Genomic DNA, 23,638 nt, shown 5'->3' with positions numbered 1-23,638 from the left:
CCATGCAGAGGGCCTGGGAGGCAACAGGAGAGGTAAATACTGCAACAGGATTGACCAGTTACTTGCAGATTTTAAAGAGTTTGACCGTGTTGTTAGAGGCCACAGAGACGCAGGCTTGAATGTGTGTTCTCTTCTTGATGAGTGTTATTGCTTCGACTGGCATTTTGGTGCAACCAGTCTAGGTATGTCTAAATGTGGCCTGGCATGCTTTACTGTAATGTTATTACGTGTCTACACTGGTCTACATTGTGCCGCCAGTTGGACATGTTTTCATTGTGGCATGGCATTTTTAATAGTAAAGCATTAATGTTCCTGTGCACTGTTGGTGACTTGCATGTATTGGATTGGTGTTACCCTACAAAACCATTGCAAACACCAGGGACATTGCTAGGGGGGGGGCTAAGGGGGCTGTAGCCCCTGATCCTTTGGTTGTAGCCCCGGATAGAATCTCAGGAGCTACAGCCAAAAGACTAGCTAGCCCCCAGTCCCAACAGTTCCGACATCATCTTAGCCCCGGGTCTTTTCCAGACCTAGCAACTCCCCTGGCAAACACTATGTGTTTCTAACCAATTTGTCTCAAAGTGTGCTGTATATTGCATTAAAACACATATTTATATCTTTCTCTTAATGCAGTGTGCGGCATACCCCTTCAACAGCACATTTGTGCGTATTGCACAAGCTTGATAATCTAGGCCGGCCCAGAGTGTGGCATGACCTGTGATTTGTTGCTGAGTTGACGGGGCCCCCTCGGTATGGCTCGCAGGGGGGCCCCCACAGTTGGTGTTACGCCACTGTGAGGAGCGGGTGGTATGTGACATGCCTGCGACAGAACAGAGCCCCCGCACTTTCAAAGACTCTGTGCCACTGTCACCCCACGACAAGAAGCAGAGAGGCCTCACAACAAAAGGGAAGGCTAGCCCATACTGCCAAGTGCTTGCCATCATTTCTAATAAAGATGTGTACACAGAGCACGAGGAAACGGCCTGCCGAATCAAGATGGCCAAAACAGGAGGGGAGGGGAAAAACATCAAGCCCAATCCTCCCCTCTCCTTAACTTTCCCCGGGCCGTGCAGGACCCGGGACACAATGCCCATGCTGCAGTCTGGAGCCCAGCAAAGAACCGAGCGAGGCAATCCAGCTCAACTGTGACCCCAAGCCCAGCATGGGGCTCAGGAGCAGCGCCACACCTGAGGGAGCCGAGGGCCCTGCCACACAGCCCCCACAGGGGGCCAGCAATCGTTGCTTCCCAGTGCCCCGCACCAGGAAGAAAGGGTCCAACCTGTCAGAGGCAGGAAAAATTAAACTGAGTGCCGTGGATGTGGGGGAGGAGTTATAGTGATTTAAAGAAATAGAAGAAGGTCCTGTGTCGGACGCAGGGGTCTCATGAGGTAAGTACTGGGACGAGGAAGAGTGGACGTGGAGGTAATGAGTATAAAGAGCAAAGTTGTTTGCATTTTTGGAGGGAGTTTGTATTACGAGCACAACCTCCTCCTGGTCGTGACGTAGTGTCACAGAACATCTGCGTTATGAAGCAGGAAGTAGCATCATCACCTGGTACGTTTACATAAAAGCTGGGGTGTGGCCAGAAACATGAGCAGTCCTGTTCAATAATCTTATATATGGGGTGCTCGATTAATGCGCCGTCCTCCAGTAAGTGTCCCATCGCCCACAACACTACTAAATGACTGCTAGAAAGGGAACTGCTACGGGGCGTCCTTTGAAGATGGCGTAGTGGGGTACATGCGTGCAAAGCAGCCATGATATCTAAGAGAACATGATAAAGGAATGCTGCTTGAGGGTCATTCAGGCATTTTGAGGACACATTGCCTAAAGAGGTTACAAAAGTGGCTTGCCTCACATTACGTTATGCCATGAGCTCTGTCAACGTAATGGAGACGCAAAGAAGACATTCCAGCTCAAGCTGCCTGCATTTCTGGGAAGAGAACCTCCATCATTCATTGATATGATATGATATGATATGGCATTTATAATGCGCCTATACACAAAGGCGCAACGTTTCAAGGTGTGACGAGGCAAGGGGGGGGGGGGGCAAAGGGAAGACTGACCACGATCCTACTAGGCCATGTGTCCTTCAGAGCGTGCAAGTGCATGGGAAGGGGGGAAAGGAAAGTGCGGGGGGAAGAGGGAGGGGAAAGTGCAGTACATGGGAAAGTGGAATAAATACAGATAAAAAGGGAAAGTGTCTTACGTGGGAAGTGGAATAAATAAGATAAATAAACGGCCAGCTGGTGGCAAGTGCAAGGAAGTGCAGACATAAGTGCTGGTAGGGGGACTGTAGGGATACAGAACAGCGATCCCCAGGTGCAGGGGTTGCCAGGGAGGCAGTGCAGGTGGGCATTTGATGGGGTCAGGGCCAGACATCAGAAAGGGTGGCCAGGTAGCCCAGTGCAGTTACGATCAGGAATTCAGCAGGGGAGAGGGGGAGAGAAAGCAGAAGCAAAGAGGAAGGTTTTGAGGTGCTTCCTTAACCAGAGGTGGTTCTCCTCAAATTTAAGAGAGGCAGGAAGGCTGTTCCAGAGAGAGGCCCCTGCCGAAGAGAGTGATCTGCCACCAACTCGTTGCTTGGAGAAGCAACGGACCCTGAGGGAGTTGGAGGCGGATGAGCGAACAGCTCGAGAAGTAAGATATTTAGGAAGAGAGAGTTAAAGGCATTGTGGTCCCAGACCCCAGAAGGCCTTGTGTACAATGCAGAGGGTTTTAAACTTAATCCTCGCAGCCACTGGGAGCCAGTGAAGAGATTCCCGTCCTGGAGAGATACGATCCCTGGGCTTGTGGCCAAGGACAAGTCACGCAGTCCTGTTCTGGATAAGTTGCAGAGGGCAGAGAGTGGAGTCAGGCAGATTTAGATAGAGGCTGTTACAGTAGTCCAGCTTAGAGAGGACCAGGGCTCTGGAGACAGTGAGCTTCTGGGGGAAGGAGAAGAAGGGAAGAATACCTCTAAGGAGGTGGAGCTGGTAATGTGACTTCTTGGAGACATCAGAGATATGAGGGGAGAAGGAGAGTGCAGAGTCGAAGATGACCCCAAGGTTTTTAGCCTTGCAGGTGGGGATAGGAAGAGGGCCAAGAGAGGCCGGCCAGAGAGCTGCAGGGAAGGAGGGAGTGGGAGTGCCGATGAGTAGAATCTCAGTCTTACTGGCATTAAGGTCGTTGGCGGCATACCACTCCTGGATGGCAGACAGACAGTCAGAGATGAGGGAAGGGGAAACAGAGGCCGAGGGTAGCCTGAAAATGAGCTGGGTATCATCCGCATAGCACTGAAAGTTGGGACAGAGAGCGCATTGCGGTGGGCAAGGAGTGCTAGGTATTGGTTGAACAGCCAGGGAGAGAGGTTAGATGCCTGGGGGACACCACAGGTAGAGAAAAAGATGTCGGAGAGGAAGGACCGAAGTAGGACCTGGGCGGGTCGGTTGGAGAGGAAAGAAGTCAGCCACGCCAGAGCCTGACTAGTGATACCAACTAGGTATCACGGAGACGGTTGAGCAGGATGGCATGGTTGACAGTGTCAAAGGTTGAGGAGAGATCAAGCAAGATGAGAACGCACGGGGTGTTAGAGTCAAGGTTGGTGAGCAGGTCTTCACGGATGTTCAGGGGAGCAGTTTCCATGCTTCTGGCAGCTCTGAAGCCAGACTGATGGTCATGAAGACAACCAACAGAATCAGTGTGGAGATTGAGCTGGGCGATGGCCAGTTTCTCCAGGAGCTTTCCCAGGAAGGGAGTGATGGAGATTGGGCGATAGTTAGCCGGCCAGGTGGGGTCGGCAGAGGGTTTCTTAAGAAGAGGGTGCACAAGGGAGTGCTTCAGGGGAGAAGGGAAGACTCCAGTGACAAAGGAGTGATTGCAGAAATCAGCCAGGGCAGGAGCCAGGGAATCGATGTGGTCCTTGATAGTTTTGGAGGAACAGGGGTGAACCTGTTTCGACAAGACTTTCATAGATCGGACTCGTCTAGAAACCTCGTCTGCAGAGAAAAGGGGAAAGGCAGAGAAGGAGGGAGGAGGGGTGGCTGCAGAAGAGCCAGAGGAAGAGCAGGGAATAGAGGGAGGGAGGCGAGCGGAGGAGAGTGAGGACCGGATGTCCTGAGTTTTAGAAGTGAAGTGGGAAGCCAGTGCCGTGCAGAGGGCCTGGGAAGGGACAGGAGATGTAGAGACTGCGGCAGGATTGGCCAGTTCCTTGCAGATTTTAAAGAGTTCAGCCGAGTTCTTAGATGCCGCCGAGACGCGGGCTTGGATATGAGCTCTCTTCTTGGTGAGGACGGAGAGCCGGTATTGCCTTTGAAGTAGGCGGCAGGTCAGTTTGTCAGAGGATGAACTTGAAGCGCGCCATTTCCTCTCGGCCACCCTGCACTTGCGTTTTAGGGTGATGAGGTCTGAGTCATACCAGGAGTTACACTTCACTTTGGGCTTCAGGCGGATTCTCATGACAGTGGCAAGGGAATCAACAGTATCAGATATAGAAGAGTGGAGGGTGGAGAGGGCTGTGTCGGGGTGAGAGTCAGCCAGAGCGGGAGGAGGGGGTGAGAAGGTGGCGGCAAAAGCCTCAACTGACACGCGCTTCATGGGTCGGATGACCGAGAAGGGCGGTGGCAGTGAGGGAGGTGGCTTGGCCTGAGGGGTAGAGAGGGTGATGTGGGAGGATAGGAGAAAGTGATCACTCCAGGAGAGAGGAGTGGAGAGAGGGACAGAGAGGGGAAGGTATGAAGAGATCAGAACATCGAAGTGTGCCCTGCAGAGTGAGTCGGGCCAGATGGGAGAATGGTGAGTGAGAGAGAGTCGCAGAGGTCGCAAAAGAGTCCAGAGGGAGGACAGGAGGCATCCAGGTGGATGTTGAAGTCTCCCAGAAGGAGGAGTTGAGTGGTTGAGGCCACGACTGAGGAGGAGAGGTCAGCCCACTCAGAGAGGAAGGAAGAAATCTGACCAGGTGGCCGATAGATAGTGGCCACAGTAAAGGAATGGCTCGGGGAGAGAGAGAGCCTGCAGACAAGGCATTCAAAGGAGGAGTAGGCCTGCGTAGGAGTGACAGAGGCAGGAATCCACTCAGGGAAGATAAGGGCTACACCCCCACTAGCGCGGTTGGGTCTGGGCGCGGAGAGGATCTTGTAGCCATCAGGTAGGAGCGTGTCAAAGCTGGTGACAGAGCTGGCCGTAAACCATGTCTCGGTGAGACTGAGGACGTCAAGGTCAAGTTCTTCAATAAGGCGGCAGATATCAGAGGAATGTTTGACAGCGGAGCGGGAGTTAAGAGTGGCAATGTGGAGAAGATTGCCATCCTTGAAGGACTTCCGGGGAGGGGTACAGATCAGAGGTACACCCTGCGGAAGTGTAGAAAGCGCCAGGGATGGGGCAGAGAGGGAGGGGGAAGGCAAGGTAGCAGAGGAAAGGAGAGGTGGGACAGCAGGAGAGGGAAGGAAGTTGATGAGGCGCGGAAAGCGTCTATCAAAGAGATGAAGGTTGGCCTGTGGGCCTTGGACCAAGACGGTCCCATTAGAGTAGACATTAATGATGCCCTTAGAGGATAGGAAGGAGGCCAGGAGGGTGTCCCAACGGGTGCCACCATTAAAGGGATGGTCTAGTAAAAAATGTTATTTAAAAAATAGATAGGCAACATAAAAAAAAAATACTAGCATTCTCCGTTTTAAAACTTCCTATGTAAAATGTTGAGCTATTCAAGCTCAAAATTCGCAAAAGCAAGCACATGGGCGCATGAGCCCGAGAGCCCCAAATGGGAAAGCAGATTTAGGCAGACAACGCAGCATTTAGCATTTCCCATTTGGGTCTCTCGGGCTCCCCACGGGGAGCCCGAGAGCCCCAAATGGGAAAACAGCTGCAGGTAGAAACACTACGCGGCATGTAAACATAACCGCGTGTGTTTCTGCCTGCTGTGGCTTTCACTTTGGGTCTCCGGTGCTCCGGAGCACCGGAGACCCAAAGTGATAGCCACAGCAGGCAGAAACACACGCGGTTGTGTTAGAAAACGCTGCGGTTTTTCTTTCCAAGTTTCTCAGGCTCCTCCGAGCCAGAGGAGCCTGACAAAATTGGAAAGAAAAACCACAGCGTTTTCCAACACAATAACGTTGTATTTATGTTTGCGGTCGCTTCAAAAGCGACCGCAAACATAAATACAACGTTTTTAAAGCTGCGGTTTTATTTCTAAGTTTTCCGGGCTCCTCCAGCCCGGAAAACTTAGAAAAAAAAACGCAGCTAGTGCTTATTTTAAAAAAATAAATAAATAGCACTTACCGAGATTCAGCTGCAGCTTTCCTGCTCTGGTCTCCGGTCCCCGTCCTCCGCCTACAGCACTAATGAAGGGAAAGCCACCCAGCGGTAGCCTTTGTTTACTACAGCTGGCTGGCTTTTCCTTCATTAGTGCCGCAAAAGCAAAAGCCAGCACAGGAGGGCCTCCATTTCACAAAATGGATGCGCCCATGTGCTTGCTTTTGCGAATTTTGAGCTTGAATAGCTCAACATTTTACATAGGAAGTTTTAAAACGGAGAATGCTAGTATTTTTTTTTTTATGTTGCCCATCTATTTTTTAAATAACATTTTTTACTAGACCATCCCTTTAATGGGAGAGGAGGAGAAAGGTGAGAGCACAGAGACCATATGAGGGGTCCATAGACCTGGTGAAGGAATGACAAAGAGGATGTCGGTGAGAGTTTCCTTGGAGGAGGCACTGGTGTAGTTGTCGGCGATAGGGAGGCCTGGGTTGAAGACCAGGATGTCCTTTTTAAACTTCTTCCTACCAGACTTAGTGAGGAGGGTAGGATAGTCAATAAAGAAGCAGTTAGAAAATATGGGGGAGACAGAGAGCACCATAGAGTAGGTGGGAGAGGAGGAGGGGGTTCCAGGGGTAAACAGACAAGACAGCGAGAGGCAAGTGGGGAGAGCAATGGGACAAGATGACAGCGCTCAGGGAGTGAGCTCAGAAAAAGCACAGGGCGTTCTAAGACATGAGAGAGAAGACTTAAATTAGAGAATCCTAAAGAGGGAGAGAAAGGCCTAGGTTTCACAGTGCAGTTTTAGTGGTGCGGATACAAGCACATTTAAAAACAAGTGGAAGCCACCTAAATTTGAGAATCCTAAAGTTGGAGAAAAAGGCCTAGGTTACACAGTGCAGTTATAGTGGAACGGATACAAGCACATTTAAAAACATTGCTTGTAAATAGGCCATCACATGCTTCATTCAAATCAAAATCGATTGTCCCTCAGCGAGGGATCATTATCCTTTCAAGCTGGTCAGCCGCTCTTAAAAGTGGTGAGGCAATTTGATATATAGTGCCATTTATTTTCTCTACTCAAATACACTGTTTTCATACCTGCTCACGCTACTATTGCCTGCATTTCTCTCGCTCGCACACACACACACACTCTCGCACGCACGCTCGGGCAAGCACGCACACACGCACGTAGTGTTAGTTACAGTTTCTACTTCGTTCTTCTGCAAATGCATAACGTGTGAAATAAATCTCGCAGGAGTCATGGGTAGTGTTTGGATAATAATACTGTTTATTGTCCACTGAGGGACTATCACATAGAAGGACTTAAAGCTCCAAAGGCATGCATTCACCACTCCGATGGCAATTATTCAGCAACTTTCATGTGTTCCCAGCACAAGAAGTTCAGACTTTAATTCCCAGCAAAAAAATCAACAAAGCTTTAAATTACTGCCAACGGAAAGTTACAGATATATTGTTTTAATACTCATTAAGCAAAGATTCTTCTTAAAAAGACTTATAGTGTAAACTTGTTTTTTTTAAATCGGACTTGTTTGCACGGAGGAGAGCTGGTCGGGGAGTAGAAAGGGGCATTGCAGACTTAGCAGGGACCAAAGGTTCTAGTTAATGCAGAGAAGTCGCTTGAAAATCACCAGCAAAGTTTCTTCCAACTGTCTTTACTGTTTACTGAACCCAAATCCTAAATCTGTACAGATGGCGGGCGTCCTGACATGCCCTCGCTGGTGCGCATACAGGGGCTGATTCATGTGCCCGTGTGTGCGCCTGTTCGCATGTGGGCGCGCGCGCACTGAAATGATGCGAATCCGCTGCATTGCAGTGGGACACGTGTCACGTGAACACGTGCAAATATCTATCTGGCAAATGAAGCATCGTGCAAATGTCGCCCGTTCCTGATTCGCATAATGCGCTCGAGGCTGTGCATCTGCAGGGGCGGTAAGTAGGGTGCAAATTTCATATCATGGGTGTCAAGTGTGGATCTATGACACGAGAGCGGACTGCACTTTGCAAGTTCCAATACAGTGGCCTTTCATAGATCACAGTGGATCAATCAAGGGCCACTAGACACGGGGTAGTAATAACACCTGCTATTACAGCACCTGGAAGCTAGAGGAGTCTGGCAGGAAGCACTGTAGCAGAACACAATATTATTATTATTGTTCGGCCATGAAGCAAAGGGCTCAACAACCCTGGTATAAGGACGTCCCACATAGAGAGCAGAATAGTTTTCAGAGGTTCGAGAATTCTGCACCTGTTATCTTTCAACACAGTCCCCTTTACAGATATGGTCCATACAAAGCTAATGCCAAGACACCATCGCGAAGGCCACATAAAATGCAAGCACTTGCTAGGAAGGGTGGCCCTTTTTAGCCACAGGGGTTGACCTGATGGCATGACAATGTACACGAATATGCTATATCATATGATTTTGTGACATTAGCTTACTTTGTCAATGTCTGTGTTAAGTTATGTTTACTCTGTTTGCATATGCAAGGTTGCCTGATTGTGTGAGCAATAATAGTGTGTCTATAGGTGTAGACTCTGCGACAGTGTGTGGCTGTTTCTTAGACAGTCTGTCTCTATTACAATGTGTCAGTGTGACGATGCAGTGGTCATATTACGCACCGTGTTTATGTGCATGTACAATGGGGTGCCTACTGAATGTGTGTGTGTGTGTGCGCAGTTGCCTCTCGACAATGTAAATAGGTGCCACGCCAAAACCTTGGAATGATGCTGTTACACATGCAACACAAGGGTGGGTCTGCACCCTGGAGGTAGTTGCACACACATGTTTGTTTGGGATGGAGGTGACTCTTCACTCATTTGCACCAGATAGGTTCAGCTGGTACGCAGATGCTACAATACACCGAGATCAGGAGCAAGAAACCAGCTGTCGTGCAGGTGGACAGCAGCGTAAAGACCATCTTCAGATGCCTCGTTGAACCTTCCTCTGTTGAGCTAGAACCATTAGCCCAGTGGCAGCAGTTATCTGTTAATGACTGTGCACCAGTTATCAGTTAATGACCTTGCATCAGACTAGTGCACCTAATTAGGTAGCAATAGCCCATGTTTCACTTAATTGAAAGAGATATCGCAGCCTATATGTGCGCTTTTGTGTTCATTGCAGTGTTGAATGCGTTCCCAACCTAAATGTGTTTTTGTGTGAATTGAGCATGTGATGTGTTGATTGTCTGTGCTTTCCCGGGATTGAGTTTGTATGTGGGTGGTCTAGCTTTATGGACCTGAGCGTGTGATCTATTGATTTTGTTCCGGGGCTGTTGCTGATCTGTTGATTGTATGTGTGTTCATGGGACTATGTATGTGTGTTTGCGCTGAGTCTGTGATCTGTTGAATTGCATGTACGTCTCTCCGCGGGATGAGTGTGCGTTTTTTGATTGGGTGTGTGTTTAGGGTGTTAAGTGTGTGATTTATTGAGAGACAGCGTTCGTGCGTTTCAGTGTGTGACCTGTTAATTTTATTTGGGTGAGATTGAATGTCTGGTCTATAGATTATTTGTGCTTGGGGTTTAGTGTGTGATATTTATTGTGTCAGCGGTTGATTGTCTGTTGGTGTATTCGAGGAGCTTGAGTGAATGATCAGTAGATTGAGTGCATGTTTGTGGGTTCCGTGAGCGGTTGATGGTCCCTTTACATGATTAGGGATTGAGAGGGTTATATGTTGATTGTCTGTCAGGGTGTTAGCGCGAAGCAATGTGCTTGGGGTGTGTTAGTGTGTACATTCACAGGACTAAGTGCGTGATCTGTTAATTTCCTCCATAATCAGTGTCCAGTGGTCTGCAAGGGCCCAGCCTCAGTATGAGAGGCAGGAAGATATCTTGCTTTGTGGACAGACTCACAATCTCCATTGCAATTATTTTTCATTTTTCTGGTGTTGACCCATCCCGTTTTTCCTGTAGACGGCCTATCTTGCTCTGGCACTGGGTAGCAACTTCTGAAAGTTAAATGCTGTTTGACCTGACTTTTCACCATCACTTATTCTTATGTAGCGACCTCCTGTCAAACAATCTGAAAGAATAGCCTATCTATTGAGTCACATTGAGTGTAGGCGGGAGTCGTGGCAAGCTGTGGGGCTAGGTGAGGGCTGTCATGGCCTCCTGCTGAATGTTCCAACTTGCTCTCATAGGAGGTCTCCACTTAGACATTGCAATCCTGAAATCTTAAACAGGAAGTCCTGCCTTCTGCATTCCAGCTCCTAAACCTTAGACAGGAAATCCTGCTCTTGGAATTACTAATCTGAAAACTCACACAGGAAGTCCTGCCTTTAGATTTTCAGCTCTGAAATCTGCAGCTTGGAAATGTTTCCCTGGGAAGCCCTGCCTTCGGCATTCCGATACCTCTCACAGGACGTCCTGCTGAGGCAGTCTAGCCCTAAGACATTAGACTAAAAGAATGACTTCAGCAATGCACCTTGTACAGTAGGTCTGGCATTCACGCTCTTGACTCTGCTTCCTTGAACTTTGTGTTCAAGATAAAAGCAGTTAGTGTTTATTATAGCCAGACATTTAGGAAAATCAGGCCTCAAAGTATACAATGACCAAGAGGATTGCTGCATATGAACATGTGTCTCGTTTCCATCTTTGCACCGTGTTTTTGCTTGTTATGGGAATTGGATGTAGGGTCCAAGCCCTTCACGCGTGTACAAAGGGAGATGCAAACAGCTATTCTTCCCTTGTGTTGCCTACACATGACGCTAGACTCCTGGGCCTTTCATTGTTGGAAGAAAGAGTGCCTAAGTATAATGATTACCACAAGCAAGAAATGGTAAACTCAGTACAAATGGTTTAAGCAAGACTAAGCAGAAAATCGCATGCTCATCAAACAGTTTCCATTCTCAAGAAAGGGGCAGTGGGAGGTACTGAAACCTTCCTCAAAGTAAGTACAAACACCAAGTGGAAAGTGGTCGTGCAGAGTTGCAGCTAGCGAGGGGTGGGCAAACTAGATGGGCCCGGCGAGCCATATCTTCTCTCAATATCTGAGTTGGCCTTATACCCACAGTGGCAAATACCACACAAAGAAAGACTGAGCTCTGAGGCCGACCCGCACAAACAAGGGGAGGCTAGAGGGAGGGCAGAGAAAGAGAGAGCGATTGGATGTGTGTTTATTTGAGGGGCTGGGGGTGTTTTGGGAAATCAAGATACCTGCGCCTTTTGAGGGGACCCCAGTAGACCAGCCACAAGGAGTTCAACAAAGAAAACCTCTCATCAAGACTCTGCATACTTAAATTCCGACCCCCCCCAAAATACAAACACTTTAAACTATTCCTGCACAAAGTGCTCCCATCATTTCTATGTTTCTAGTTGGTTGGATGGTGACGTCGGGTCAGGGAAACACTAAATGCAAGTGACGGAAGGATATAGGATCCACGGATCCATGAGATAAGGGCACAGGAATCGCCAACAATGACAGAAATACATTGACCTGACCCGTTACCCATTAAATTAAAGAGTTGTTAAGCACTGCCTTCGATTTTTCAATGGGTCGCAGGACTAGTCCGAATATGAACATGCCCCTAATCCTCCCCTCCCGCTCAGGGTCAAGGTGCCAAGTGTTCAATAGGTTGTCTGTGCAGAATAGCTGTCTCCAGGAAATGATGTTAGAGCAGGAACACTGTAGTTTCACACAGGCTCTTCTAGGGTGCTCTGGAGAGCTGCCAGACGGGGAATTTACGGGTCCTCGATGTCCAGGAACTCCTGTTTAGGTGGGGCAGCACCACGGTACCATGCGCATGATCCATCACTCCGCTTGATACAGGCATAGTGCTTGGCCTGACGCCCATTGATGCTCTTTTCAATCACCCAATCGGTCCACAGGCACTCGTCCGTCGCAGAGACATAGCAAGGGATGGAGGTGCAGCGGGAGATCTGTAAAACGGAGGAAGACGACAAGGAGAGGATTTAGAGTACACAGTGCAGATATCTCCTAGTCAAACAGCTACTATACACCTCATCTACAGGACTACGGGCACAATCACCACCTTTGCGGAAGATCTATCCGCCCTCATCACAGTTAATACCAAGCCTACCTCCCAAATCATTCTACTTGGTGACCTGAATCTAGGTTATCAAGACCCTAAGGACTTGGCAGCTCAAGATTTAGCCAATTCACTAGCAGGCTCAGGATTCACCCAACACATCCATGAAACAACCCACAGTAAAGGAAGAACCTTGGATTCGCTCGTCAATCAGAATTGTTCCATCAATCTAGGATCTATCGCACCATGCACTTGGTCTGATCATCATAAAATAACATCACCATCAAATCCAACCCTCACAGTCTCAAATCTAATTCTACACCCCCGTCCACACCAGCAATAAAACTTCTCCCCCTAATCCTTCCTCTTCTCAACAAAGCCTCCGTGACCAACTCTGACCCTACAGCCTTAGTAGACACCTACAACCAACCCATACTGAAGGCACTAAATGCTATAGCCCCTATCAAACTAAGGAAATCTAAACCTCATGCCCATTTGAACTCAGGTTTATCCCTCAACTAAGAGATCTACATAAAGCCAAGAGAAATGCAGAGGCACACTGGAAAGGCCACCCTACAGAAATAAACAAAAATATCCTAAATTCGGCATCAACAGCATACAAAGATGCTATATTCCTAGCTAAAAATTATATATACAATAAGCGCATTTCTCAGGCCGAATCTAACACCAAAGAGCTCTTCAAGATCCTTAAAGAACTTGAATCTCCAATAGCGCCAATCGACAATTGTATTACTGACACCACATGGTGTACTAACATCCAAAAAGCACTCCTAGAGAAAATTTCCACTCTACAAACTAAAATCAACACCAAAAAATGCAGCCTCCGACAGACCTCCTCTACAACCCCTTCACCAACAACCCCATTACTCATGTACACACGATCATACCTTTTAACTTCTCCCCACTTTCCACCTGGGAAGTGGAAAACATTATCAGAAAGATCAAACCATCCAACTGCCAAGGCGATGCATGCCCGGCCCCAATCATTAAAGAGGCCGCACACGAACTAGCTCCCTTTATTACTTCATTCATTAATGCTTCCTTTAAGTCAGGCTCGGCACCTGACAACCTTAAAGACGCCTGGGTCATTCCTCTAATCAAAAAACCTACCCTTGATCCTAAAAACCCTGCCAACTATAGACCCATCACAACTGTGCCCTTCTTACTGAAAATTTTGGACCACGCAGCATATCTTCAAATACAGGCCTATCTAGAAGCAAATCATCTTCTGGGTCTATGCCAATCAGGTTTTCGACCAAGACACGGAACAGAAACCGCCTTAATCGATTCAAAAACACAAATCAACGAGTTAAAAGATAAGAGCAAACTGGTACTACTACTCCTGCTTGACTTATCAGCAACTTTTGATTTGGTGGACCATCAAATCCTCTGCCACCACCTCAAAACTGCTGCTCACTTCTCAAACGAAGCCACCTCATGGATTCAATCCTTCTTGGCCAACAGAACCATGAGGGTCTTCTCACCCACTGTGTCTGCTGAACCATCACCTGTATTATGTGGGGTACCGCAAGGGTCTTGCGTTTCCCCCGCCCTCTACAATGTATTTACCAAGCCACTCTTTGATATTCTTGACTATCTGGGTATCACCTACACGAATTATGCGGATGATACCCAGATACTCATCCCTATCTCAGGTGACCATGTAACTGGCTCAGTCGCGCTCAACAAGGTCTATGCGATTATCCAGGCTTGGATGGCCCACCATGGGCTTTGTTTGAACGACGAAAAAACTGAGCTACTTATTCTATGCTCTTGCTTCAGGCTGAACAACTTAGACCCAACCTTCAAGGCATTCAGTATCGATGTGAACACCATTAACGTGTCCAATGATACCAAAACCCTGGGTATCTATATCGATTCCACCTTATCTTTCAACAGACTAATGCTGTGGCCTCAGCAGCTGCTTACACTTGCAAACTTATAACAGCCTGCAGACCCTTCCTTTCTACCACTAAATGCATTACCCTCGCTAGAAGCCTTATAATGTCTAAGATTGACTATTGTAATGCTCTCTATCTTGGTACTAGCTTCAGGAACATCAATAAACTTCAGGTAACTCAAAACAATGCCATCAGGGCTACTCTTAACATCCCTAGGAAATCACATATATCTGACACTAGATACAACCTGCGCTGGCTGCCTATTAACCAAAGAATAGCACTGAAAACACTTACCTTGACTCATAAATGCCAAGCTAACTGCACATCTGAATACCTATCAAACCGCTTCCTGGTTCACCCTTCTACACGACCTTTGAGATCCACCCAAACCCACTCGCTGTGCATACCTAGATTTAAATTGCAAAAAGCAGGTGGGGCTAGCTTTCCAGTCTTGGCAGCCAAATTATGGAACACCTGGCCTACCGCACTAAGAGCTGTGCCTTCCTTCTACTCCTTCAACCACAAAGTCAAGAATTGGCTCTCTGACCAGGATTTAGCTGCTGCTCACACATAACTCCCTGGCTGCATGTCATACTCTAATAACACATGTATGCCCTTGCTGGAAAATATGCAACTGTACTACTGTATATATTTTATGTTTATTGCATTTCTGTAAATTGGTAACTATATAACTGTTTCTGAGGCTTGTGGAATCTGCTTAGATCACATGCTGTGCATAGGCCGACATCTAGTGGAAGCTGCAGAGTATTACAGTTTGTTTTTCGAAACTCAAAAATGGGCGTCGACCTAGGGCGTGCCAGTAATACTATCCCTAGTGTGACGTCCACTATACCCATGATCCCTCATGTGTGTAGGACCCTCAGATTGTTCATGGCCGCCCCTTCCGACCCACTTTACATAAGGGGTCAGCTTAAGCCCGACTCATTAGTAGTTACTACCACCAGGAAAAGAGCAGGGACACCTCTAGCATCATCTGAAGCTCCCCCAGACAAGGAGAGCAAGAAAATATATGGTCTAGGAAGGAAAGTGGCTTCCACTTCCGCTTACCAGGCAAGAATCGCGAATATCACCACTTTGCTGGCAAGTTATAATTGTCACCAATGGGAGCAAGTGGCTGCCCTCATTGCCTCCGCTCTTGAACCGCTAAAGGGCCAGTTAGCCCACATTGCATCGGAGGGTAGATCGGTGTCCGGGTGCATTCTGAAAGCGACTTTTGACACAGCAGACAATGCAGGTCGGCTCATCGCAGAGAGCACTGTCATCAAGAGACACGCTTGGCTGAGACAGTCAGGGTTCAAACCCGAGATCCAGGCTACTCTTATCGACATGCCGGTGGAACCGAATTTCTTGTTTGGAAAAGCGGTAGAGGAGGCACTCAAAACTGCCAAAGAAGAATACAATACCCTAAGGTGCCTGGGACAATTAACTAACAAGCCCATGAACCAGAGAGGGAATAATAATAATTTTCGTTGCTCACGCTGTCAAAATTCCCAGAGTGGTTCTAATTACTCAAAGGGGCAGGGTACATCATGGGGTGGCAGCCAACAGACTACCCAAGGTTACGCCAGAGGTAACAAGAGGGGCCGTGGTAGAGGGAGAGGCAGCCCAGGTAGAGGCGGTACGCCTCCCAGCAAACAGTGACGCTCCGCTCAGGGTCCCTTCCCATGCATCCCCAGTAGGGGGGCGCATTTCCACCTTCACCCAGGCATGGGAAGGGATCACCTCGGACAGATGGGTGCTGTCCTCAGTGTCCGCGGGATACTGCATCAAACCGTTGGAGCGTCCCCGCAACCACCCTTGAAGACAAAAAATACACTCCCTGGACCACCAAAAGATCCTCCTCGAGGAAATTGTCAATCTTCTCGTAAAGGACGCGATAGAACTCGTCCCGGGCAACCAGGTAAACAAGGGTATTTATTCAACTTACTTCCTTGTGCCAAAACAAAAAAAATCTGACAATGCGCCAAGTATTAGACTTACGCCCTGCAAACAAGTATGTCAAGCCCCAAAAATTTCGCATGACTACACTCCAAGAGGTAATCCCCCTCCTAAAAAGAGGGGATTACATGGCAACATTGGACATGAAAGATGCCTATTTTCATATTTCCATGTTCCCAGCGCACAGAAGATTCTTGCGCTTCAAGGTGGACGGTCAGCACTACCAGTTCAAGGTGCTGCCCTTCGGTATAGCCTCGGCTCCAAGGGTATTCACCAAGGTACTGGCGGTTGTGGCGGCACACCTACGCAGAGAGGCAATCCCAGTGTACCCTTACCTGGACGACTGGCTCATCACGGGGGGAGACCCCAGTAATTTGCTGATCCCACATCCAAAGAGCGATCGACCTCCTCTTCGAATTGGGTTTCTCAATCAATAAGAAAAAATCAAGCCTGGTGCCAAGCACCTCCAAACAGTACCTGGGAACTGTCCTAAACACTCAAGAGGGGTTGGCCTTTGCATCAGAGGAAAGAATTCGGAATCTACTACTGCAAATTCCTCAATATCAGTCCGGTCGCCAGATAAGGGTGCGCAAAGCGATGTGTTTGCTAGGCATGATGGTGTCATGTATTTACCTGGTTCCCCATGCGCGCCTGTGCATGCGACCCATGCAGGAATGGTTGGCGAAACAGTGGTCTCAGGCAAGTGGTCAGTGGGACGATCTAGTGGTCGTTTCGCCAACACTGGTACAAAGTCTTCGCTGGTGGACAAGAGAGAACCTGTCAAAGGGGAAACCCTTTTACGATCCAGAGATACAGGCGGTAGTTACTACGGACGCGTCCCTGTCGGGGTGGGGAGCCCACAGCTCAAGGTCTCTGGTCTCACACAGTGGCCAAGAATAACATCAATCTGCTAGAACTTCTGGCGGTCTTCAGACTGCTTCGAGCATTCGAAACCCACCTCTTGAACCTGTCAGTGCAGATCTTAACAGACAGCACGATGACAATGTTTTACATAAACAAACAAGGGGGCACTCGTTCCCCAAATCTGTCCAGGTTTGCCCAGAGAATTTGGACATGGGCACTCAGACGGAACATTTACCTGTCATCTCAACATGTTCCAGGGGATCACAATTCACTAGCGAACGCTTTGAGCAGAGATCCCCTCCCGGAAGAACACGAATGATGTCTACACGAAGAAGTCATAGGAGAGCTTTTCTCACAGTGGGGTTTCCCCACTATAGACCTATTCGCCACAAGCGGAAACAGACAATGCCCAGGATTCGCATCCAGGTTCCCCCAGCCAGGCTCCATGGGGAACGCTCTATGGATGAACTGGTTGGGGATGTTTCCCTACGCTTTTCCACCAACCCCTCTGATGAGGAAGGTGGTCAACAAGATGCACAGGGAATCGATGAGGCTCATCCTAGTTGCTCCCATGTGGGCGAGACAACCCTGGTTCCCGCACCTGAGCAAGTTGGCAGTGTGCGAACCCATCAGACTCCCGTGCTGGCACAACCTACTATCCCAGCAAGAAGGACAAACAGTGCATCCTCAACCCAGCTCGATGAACTTGGCAGCATGGCTCCTGAAGTCATAGAGTTTGGCCATCTCAATCTACCACAGAGATGCATGGATATCCTAAAAGAATCAAGGAAACCAAACACAAGGCACTGTTACATTGATAAATGGAAGAGGTTTGTTATTTGGTGCCAGAATAAACAAATCAACCCAGTTGATTGCACTCCTTCCAATATTGTCACCTACATGCTCCACTTGCTGGACGCAGGGTTGGTATTTAATTCACTCAAGGTACACCTGGCAGCGCTGTCAGCCTACACCACCTCCCATAACAAGGTGTTTTGGTGGAAACTACCAGTGGTTAAGGCCTTTATGGAAGGGGTAAAGAGACTCCACCCTCCAATTTCGAACCCACCACCAGGATGGGACCTTAATGTGGTGCTTGCTAAACTCATGCCCCCCCCTTTGTACCCATGCATAAAGCTAGTCTCAAACACCTGACTTATAAAACAGCCTTCTTAGTAGCCATTACATCCATAAGAAGGGTCAGTGAGATTCAGGCTCTGTCAGTGCAGGATCCTTTCTTTACTGTTCATAAGGATAAACTGCTACTACGAACTCACCCTAGGTTCTCACCTAAGTTTATTTCAAAATTCCCAAGTTAACCAGTCCATTGAGCTATCGGCCGCCTTCCAAGAACCCAAGAGCTCTGCTGAGGTGAAACTACACACACTAGATGTGCGAAGAGCGGTCCTCTACTACGTAGACAAGACCAGACCGCTAAGAAAGACAGATCAACTGTTCTTCTCTGTAGGTACAGGCAGAGAAGGAGATTGCGTCTCTAAAGGTGCCATCTCCAAATGGATAGTCAAATGTATCCAGCTGTGTTACTCCCTTTCAGATAAACCTCTGCCTTTTACGCCAAGGGCCCATTCTACGGGGGCCACTCTGGCTTTCATTGCAAATGTACCCCTTGACTCCATTTGCAAAGCAGCTACATGGAGCTCTATTCACACCTTTACTCTGCACTACTGCATTGACACTCATTCCAAGACAGATACTCAAGTGGGACAAGTGGTTCTAAGACATTTATCTGCTCATGCCCCTTCTCACATCACACCTCCTTCTTCTAACTCTGCTCGCTAATCTATGCACAGCATGTGATCTAAGCAGATTCCACAAGCCTCAGAAGGGATACATTACTCACCGTAATCGTATTTCTGATGCTTGTATCTGCTTAGATTCACATGCGCCCGCCCTTTCTCCCCTCTGAGAGAAGGCGCATGGATGCTTGTAGTCTTATCTTTCTATCTGCTTGGATAATCTGTACTCACGCTACTCATGCTACCTCATGTCAGAAAAAATAAAATCTGAGGGTCCTAATCGCGTGAGGGATCACGGGTACAGTGGAAGTCACACTAGGGATAGTATTACTGGCACGCCCTAGGTGGACGCCCATTTTCGAGTTTCGAAAAACAAACTGTAATACTCCGCAGCTTCCACTAGATGTCGGCTTATGCACAGCATGTGAATCTAAGCAGATACAAGCATCAGAAATACGATTACGGTGAGTGTAATTTTGTATTGCTTTTGCACGCATTTACCACTAAGAACTGTTCTTTTGTAATGCATGTAACCACCTCAATCACCTTATGCACCCAGATGCCCATGGGCCCGGATGCGCTATACAAATAAACAAAATACAAATACAGTGCCACAGAGAGGCCAGGAAAACCAGAGTCCAGCTTTAGGGATACCTGGAGATTTATCAACAGGTGGTTTCTCTAGAAGGTTGGGACATATGAGGAAGTCAGTCATGCAGTAGCTCCCATTGCCATCTGAAAACATAGCTGTGATTTCTTGGTCCAAAAGTGTCCATCAAAAATAATCTCTGAAGATAACATGTAGTAGAAAACTGCTTGCTTACCCTCGCTAAAATGGCACCCAAAAGCATGCCTGCCTACCAGCACTACAATGGGGCCTGCACATAGCAAGCATGGTGGACTGGGGCTAGAATACATGGCATAGAATCCATTTGAAAAAGACAAATACAATTATTGATTTCCACACTATCATTCATTTGCGTAAATGTTTTCTACTCATATCTCTTGGGCATCGCCTGGACATATATCAGAGAGCCTGTACATATTTATAAACTGTACTTATTAAAAAAAACACCTTTACCGAACACACGTTTAAAAGGTTTTTCAGTAAGTAGATCCAAAGTCATGGAATGAAAGGCAGTTTGTGATTTACTACTGTGGTTCAGAAACACCACTGACCAAACTCAGCATAATGCATAGGATTCCACTATTCCAACATGGCTGCGTGTTTTCCACTGCAGTACAGTTATCATTGCTAAAAGGATGAGACTATAAAATCAGCGAGAAAGAGTTGGGGTTAGCACAGACTTGTAGGAAGCGGCTTATACATCCATCCATGGCTGGGTCTCAAAGGTAATGATGACAAGTTCAGAGGCACCCTGGTGATTAGGGAGCACACTACCATGTTACGGCCACACCGACCTCAGAAATAAGCGCCTCTCACCTTGCACTCACAGCCCATCTGGTACCGCTGATTCAGGTTCTTCTTCTGGGTGGTGCTCAGGGAGTCCCAGGGGAAGATGAAGTCACAGAGCGTGATGTGCATTTTCCCATCGCCGTCCGACTTTCCTGTTGAATGAGAAGGACCACAAGAGACATTAGAATCTCCACTACCCAGGTCAGAAGCTCGAGTCTCGAGACCAGCAGGATCAGACTGTTTCATAAAGTGTAAGGCCACAGCACACAGCAAATGGTGTAAGATATTGCAGGGAACCTGTCACAGGTGCGAGAGAACTACGGACCCAAGAAGTTAAGTGCGAGTAATCTCAGGGCTCAGAGATATCACTAGCTCCCAAGGGAAGATGTTACATGTGTGAACATTTCAATGTACCGTAAACATAAAACAGGTGCTATCTCACAGCCGAATGGAAGGTGTTTGCGGTCTGATGAATTTCGCTTCCTTGTTGAAGTTATATTTTTCCACGTTAATTTATGTTTTTTTTACTCTTTTGATCTATGATGGAGGCTCTAACAACTGTAGTCTAGCTTTGTTTTACTCTTCCAAATGAACCTATAACAGGCGATATTTAAAGAGTGAAAAAGCAGTGCCGGAAATGTACGGGCAACGTTTGCAATAGACAGAGCAACCTCAGCATGACATTTTCATAGAAAAAGCACAAAGTCGCTGCAAAGTACTTTGCACGTAAAACAACTTTGCGCCTACCAGAACGTAAAAGTAGTAATTGCGGATTTTGCGTATTCTTGGATTTCTGACCCCAAAGTAAACCATTCCGCAAAGAAAATTGATTTACGCCCGGAACGCCCATAACACGCCCCCATGAAAACCGAAACCAGTGGCATATACCAACCTTTGCCCCTACCTTATCCCCACCATCCATTTTATTTATTTATTCTGCATTTTTATAGAGCTCACACAGCCCGCGGGCATCGAGGCGCTGTTACAGGAATTGTTTTTTTTATTTTTAGTTGCGTAATTGTATTTTTTTTGTCTTAGTTGCGTATTTATAACGCGCTTAAATACCCAGAGGTTTCTAAGCACGGACCCGGGGATCGAACCTTTGTTGCTTCATTTCGTCTTGCTTCCAAGACAAGCACGTTTGCGCTGAGCTATCCTCCCGGGACAATCAATGGCCTCTGCAATACTACGGCCCGCCCCCCGCAAACAAAGGTGAAACTGCTTATGAATCCATGTAACCCAATATCTGCACCCCGATAATCTGCATTTCATGTCGCGTAACTCAAGGCAGAGCCCAGTTAATCTGTGTGCAAACCACCGTAATTCAAGGCAGCACCCGCTAATCTGCCCACGATCCCCCCTAACTCCAAGCGGCACCTCAATTACGTACCGTCACCCCTAAATTCCTATTTGTACGTTACCTGTGCGCGCTGGTTGCTATGCGCGTTGTACTTTGCGCCCCCTATCATGTGGCTTAAGATCAAGAGGTTTGTGTGTGACTTTTCCCGATGTGAAGTTGCGCGTCGGAATCCATGAATACAGTTAGGTTTGCGCTTGCCTGGGCGCGTGATTTCCTTGCGTGGCCCATCCTGCAACACACCCACGTTATTCCTCAGTCTTCCTCCTTTTGCAGGGAGAATGGGGAATATGCATGTTCCGCCTCCTATTTATTTCTTTGCATAGGCCCATCCCACACTTTGCATGCAGTGTTGCACAAAGTGCTCAACTGCATGCAAAGTCATGACGGACTCCCGCAAAGTTGCAGAAACACAAGCAATGTCCGATCCATGAATCAGTAAGTGGGGTTTTGCGCTCTGAAAAATGCACAAAGTCACTTTACAGCACGTAAATAATTCTATGAATCAGGCCCTCTGTTTTAATTATTATTTTTTTTATTTGTATTTAATCAAAAAGATTTTTACAAAAATAGACTTTTTGTCATGCTCTTGTGCTGAAGAGAGAGAAGAAGAAAAAAGAACTTGACTCTCTAAAAATGTGCCTATCTCGGGAAATTTACGGCTTCCAGTATTTTATATGTAGCTATTTGCCATTGCGTTTTCTCTCCTCCAATCAAACGAAACCAACATATTTCTTCGTCCGAGATGATGAAGTCCGAGAAGATTGACCTTAGGTATTGTTCTCTTATATGTTGGTTTGCGGCACATTTTAAGAGTAAGTGACGGATTGTTTCCTTTTCTTGTGTTTTGCAGAAATGGCAAAAGTTGGTTTCCGACTTGCCTCTAATGGCCAAGATCTCATTGGTCGGCAGTAAGTTTAAGCGGGCACGTAGCAGCATGTCTCTCCCCTTCCTTGATGGGAACTTCTTAATGTATTCTTGGAGTTCATTTATTTTCTTCGTATTAGGTGGCAGGTGTGTAGTTAGTTTGTTCTTTTCTGCTGTTTCCAAGGTAGATATCCAGTCGAGCTCTCTAATTTTTGTAAGTATTTTCTTTGGGTTCTTTATTAGTAAATCTTCATCTGCCTGTATCTGTTCCAACACTCTGATGTTTTCTTCTTTCCAGTTTACAAGCCGTTTACTTGTGTTTCTTTCTATTTCCTGATTGACGAGGTTGTATATTGACAAAGGCTCTGCCATCCGGCATTTCCTGTACAACATTAGTGTTGACTGTGTCACTGTACTTTTGAGGGACGGTAAGTTGAGCTCTTGACGGATCGATGCGATCGGGGTGGAATTTGGTAGCGTTAGAACTTTCCTCCAAAATTTTGCCTCCATTTTTGCCCAGATGTTTGGTGGCAGGTTGATCATTGCGTCTCCGCCATATGTAAGCGTTGGCATCACCTTTTTCTTATAAAATTCTAGTACTGGGATTAGCAAGTATCTGCCAAACTTTTTGTCTATGGCCCTGGCTTGGGCTGCCATTTTGTTGACTTTGGTCATTAGAGCTAGTTGCATCGCTTTATCCTGTTTTGAAGAGTCCAAGATCATTCCTAGATATTTTAAATCAGATACTCTTTCAATTGGTGTTCCTTCCAGATTTAGTCTCGATTTTTCTTTTTTCCTGATGGATGTTTCTAATATCAGGAATTGCGTTTTTTTGACATTTATTTCAATTTGTTTTTTTGCATGTATTTTTGTAGCTTTGTTAGTTGATGCTGAAATCCTATTTGCGTCTGGTCCAGTAAGACCAGGTTATCAGCGTAAAGAAGTCTTGTTATGGGAGTTTTACACATTTTTGGAGGGAATGATCGTGTTTCAGTGTCTTCCTCGTTTATGTCACCAATAAATGCCAGGAATAAAGCTGGAGCCAGCGGGCAGCCCTGTTTCACACCTCGTGCTGTTGGAATAGGTGCTGACAATAAACCACTTTGATCCAGTTGGATGCGCATGCTGGTGTCGGTGTACAGGGCCTTGATCGGATTCAGTAAGGCCGATGGGCAATCACAGGCTTCCAGTTTTGACCAAAGGCTAGACCTGTCTATGCGATCAAAGGCCTGAGTAAGGTCAATGAAAGCAACAA

At 47.3% G+C, this 23,638-nt stretch overlaps 1 protein-coding gene across 1 annotated transcript in view; it reads right to left on the bottom strand.

Moving 5' to 3' along the window:
* Positions 1 to 7,499: 7,499 nt before the first annotated feature.
* Positions 7,500 to 23,638, bottom strand: part of TIMP2 (TIMP metallopeptidase inhibitor 2) — a 158,795-nt gene continuing 142,656 nt past the window's right edge. Inside the window, exons 4-5 of the mRNA XM_069655230.1 lie at positions 20,187 to 20,311; positions 7,500 to 12,130 (exon numbers count right to left, since the gene is read on the bottom strand). Coding sequence (XP_069511331.1) covers positions 11,933 to 12,130; positions 20,187 to 20,311 — 323 coding nt within the window. The 3' untranslated portion in view covers positions 7,500 to 11,932. The remainder of the gene's footprint in view (positions 12,131 to 20,186; positions 20,312 to 23,638) is intronic.

This window comes from Ambystoma mexicanum, chromosome 3q, assembly GCF_040938575.1.
Source record: "Ambystoma mexicanum isolate Mex_15411 chromosome 3q, UKY_AmexF1_1, whole genome shotgun sequence".
Taxonomy (NCBI): Eukaryota; Metazoa; Chordata; class Amphibia; order Caudata; family Ambystomatidae; genus Ambystoma; species Ambystoma mexicanum.
This window is presented reverse-complemented; position numbering and strand designations above follow the sequence as displayed.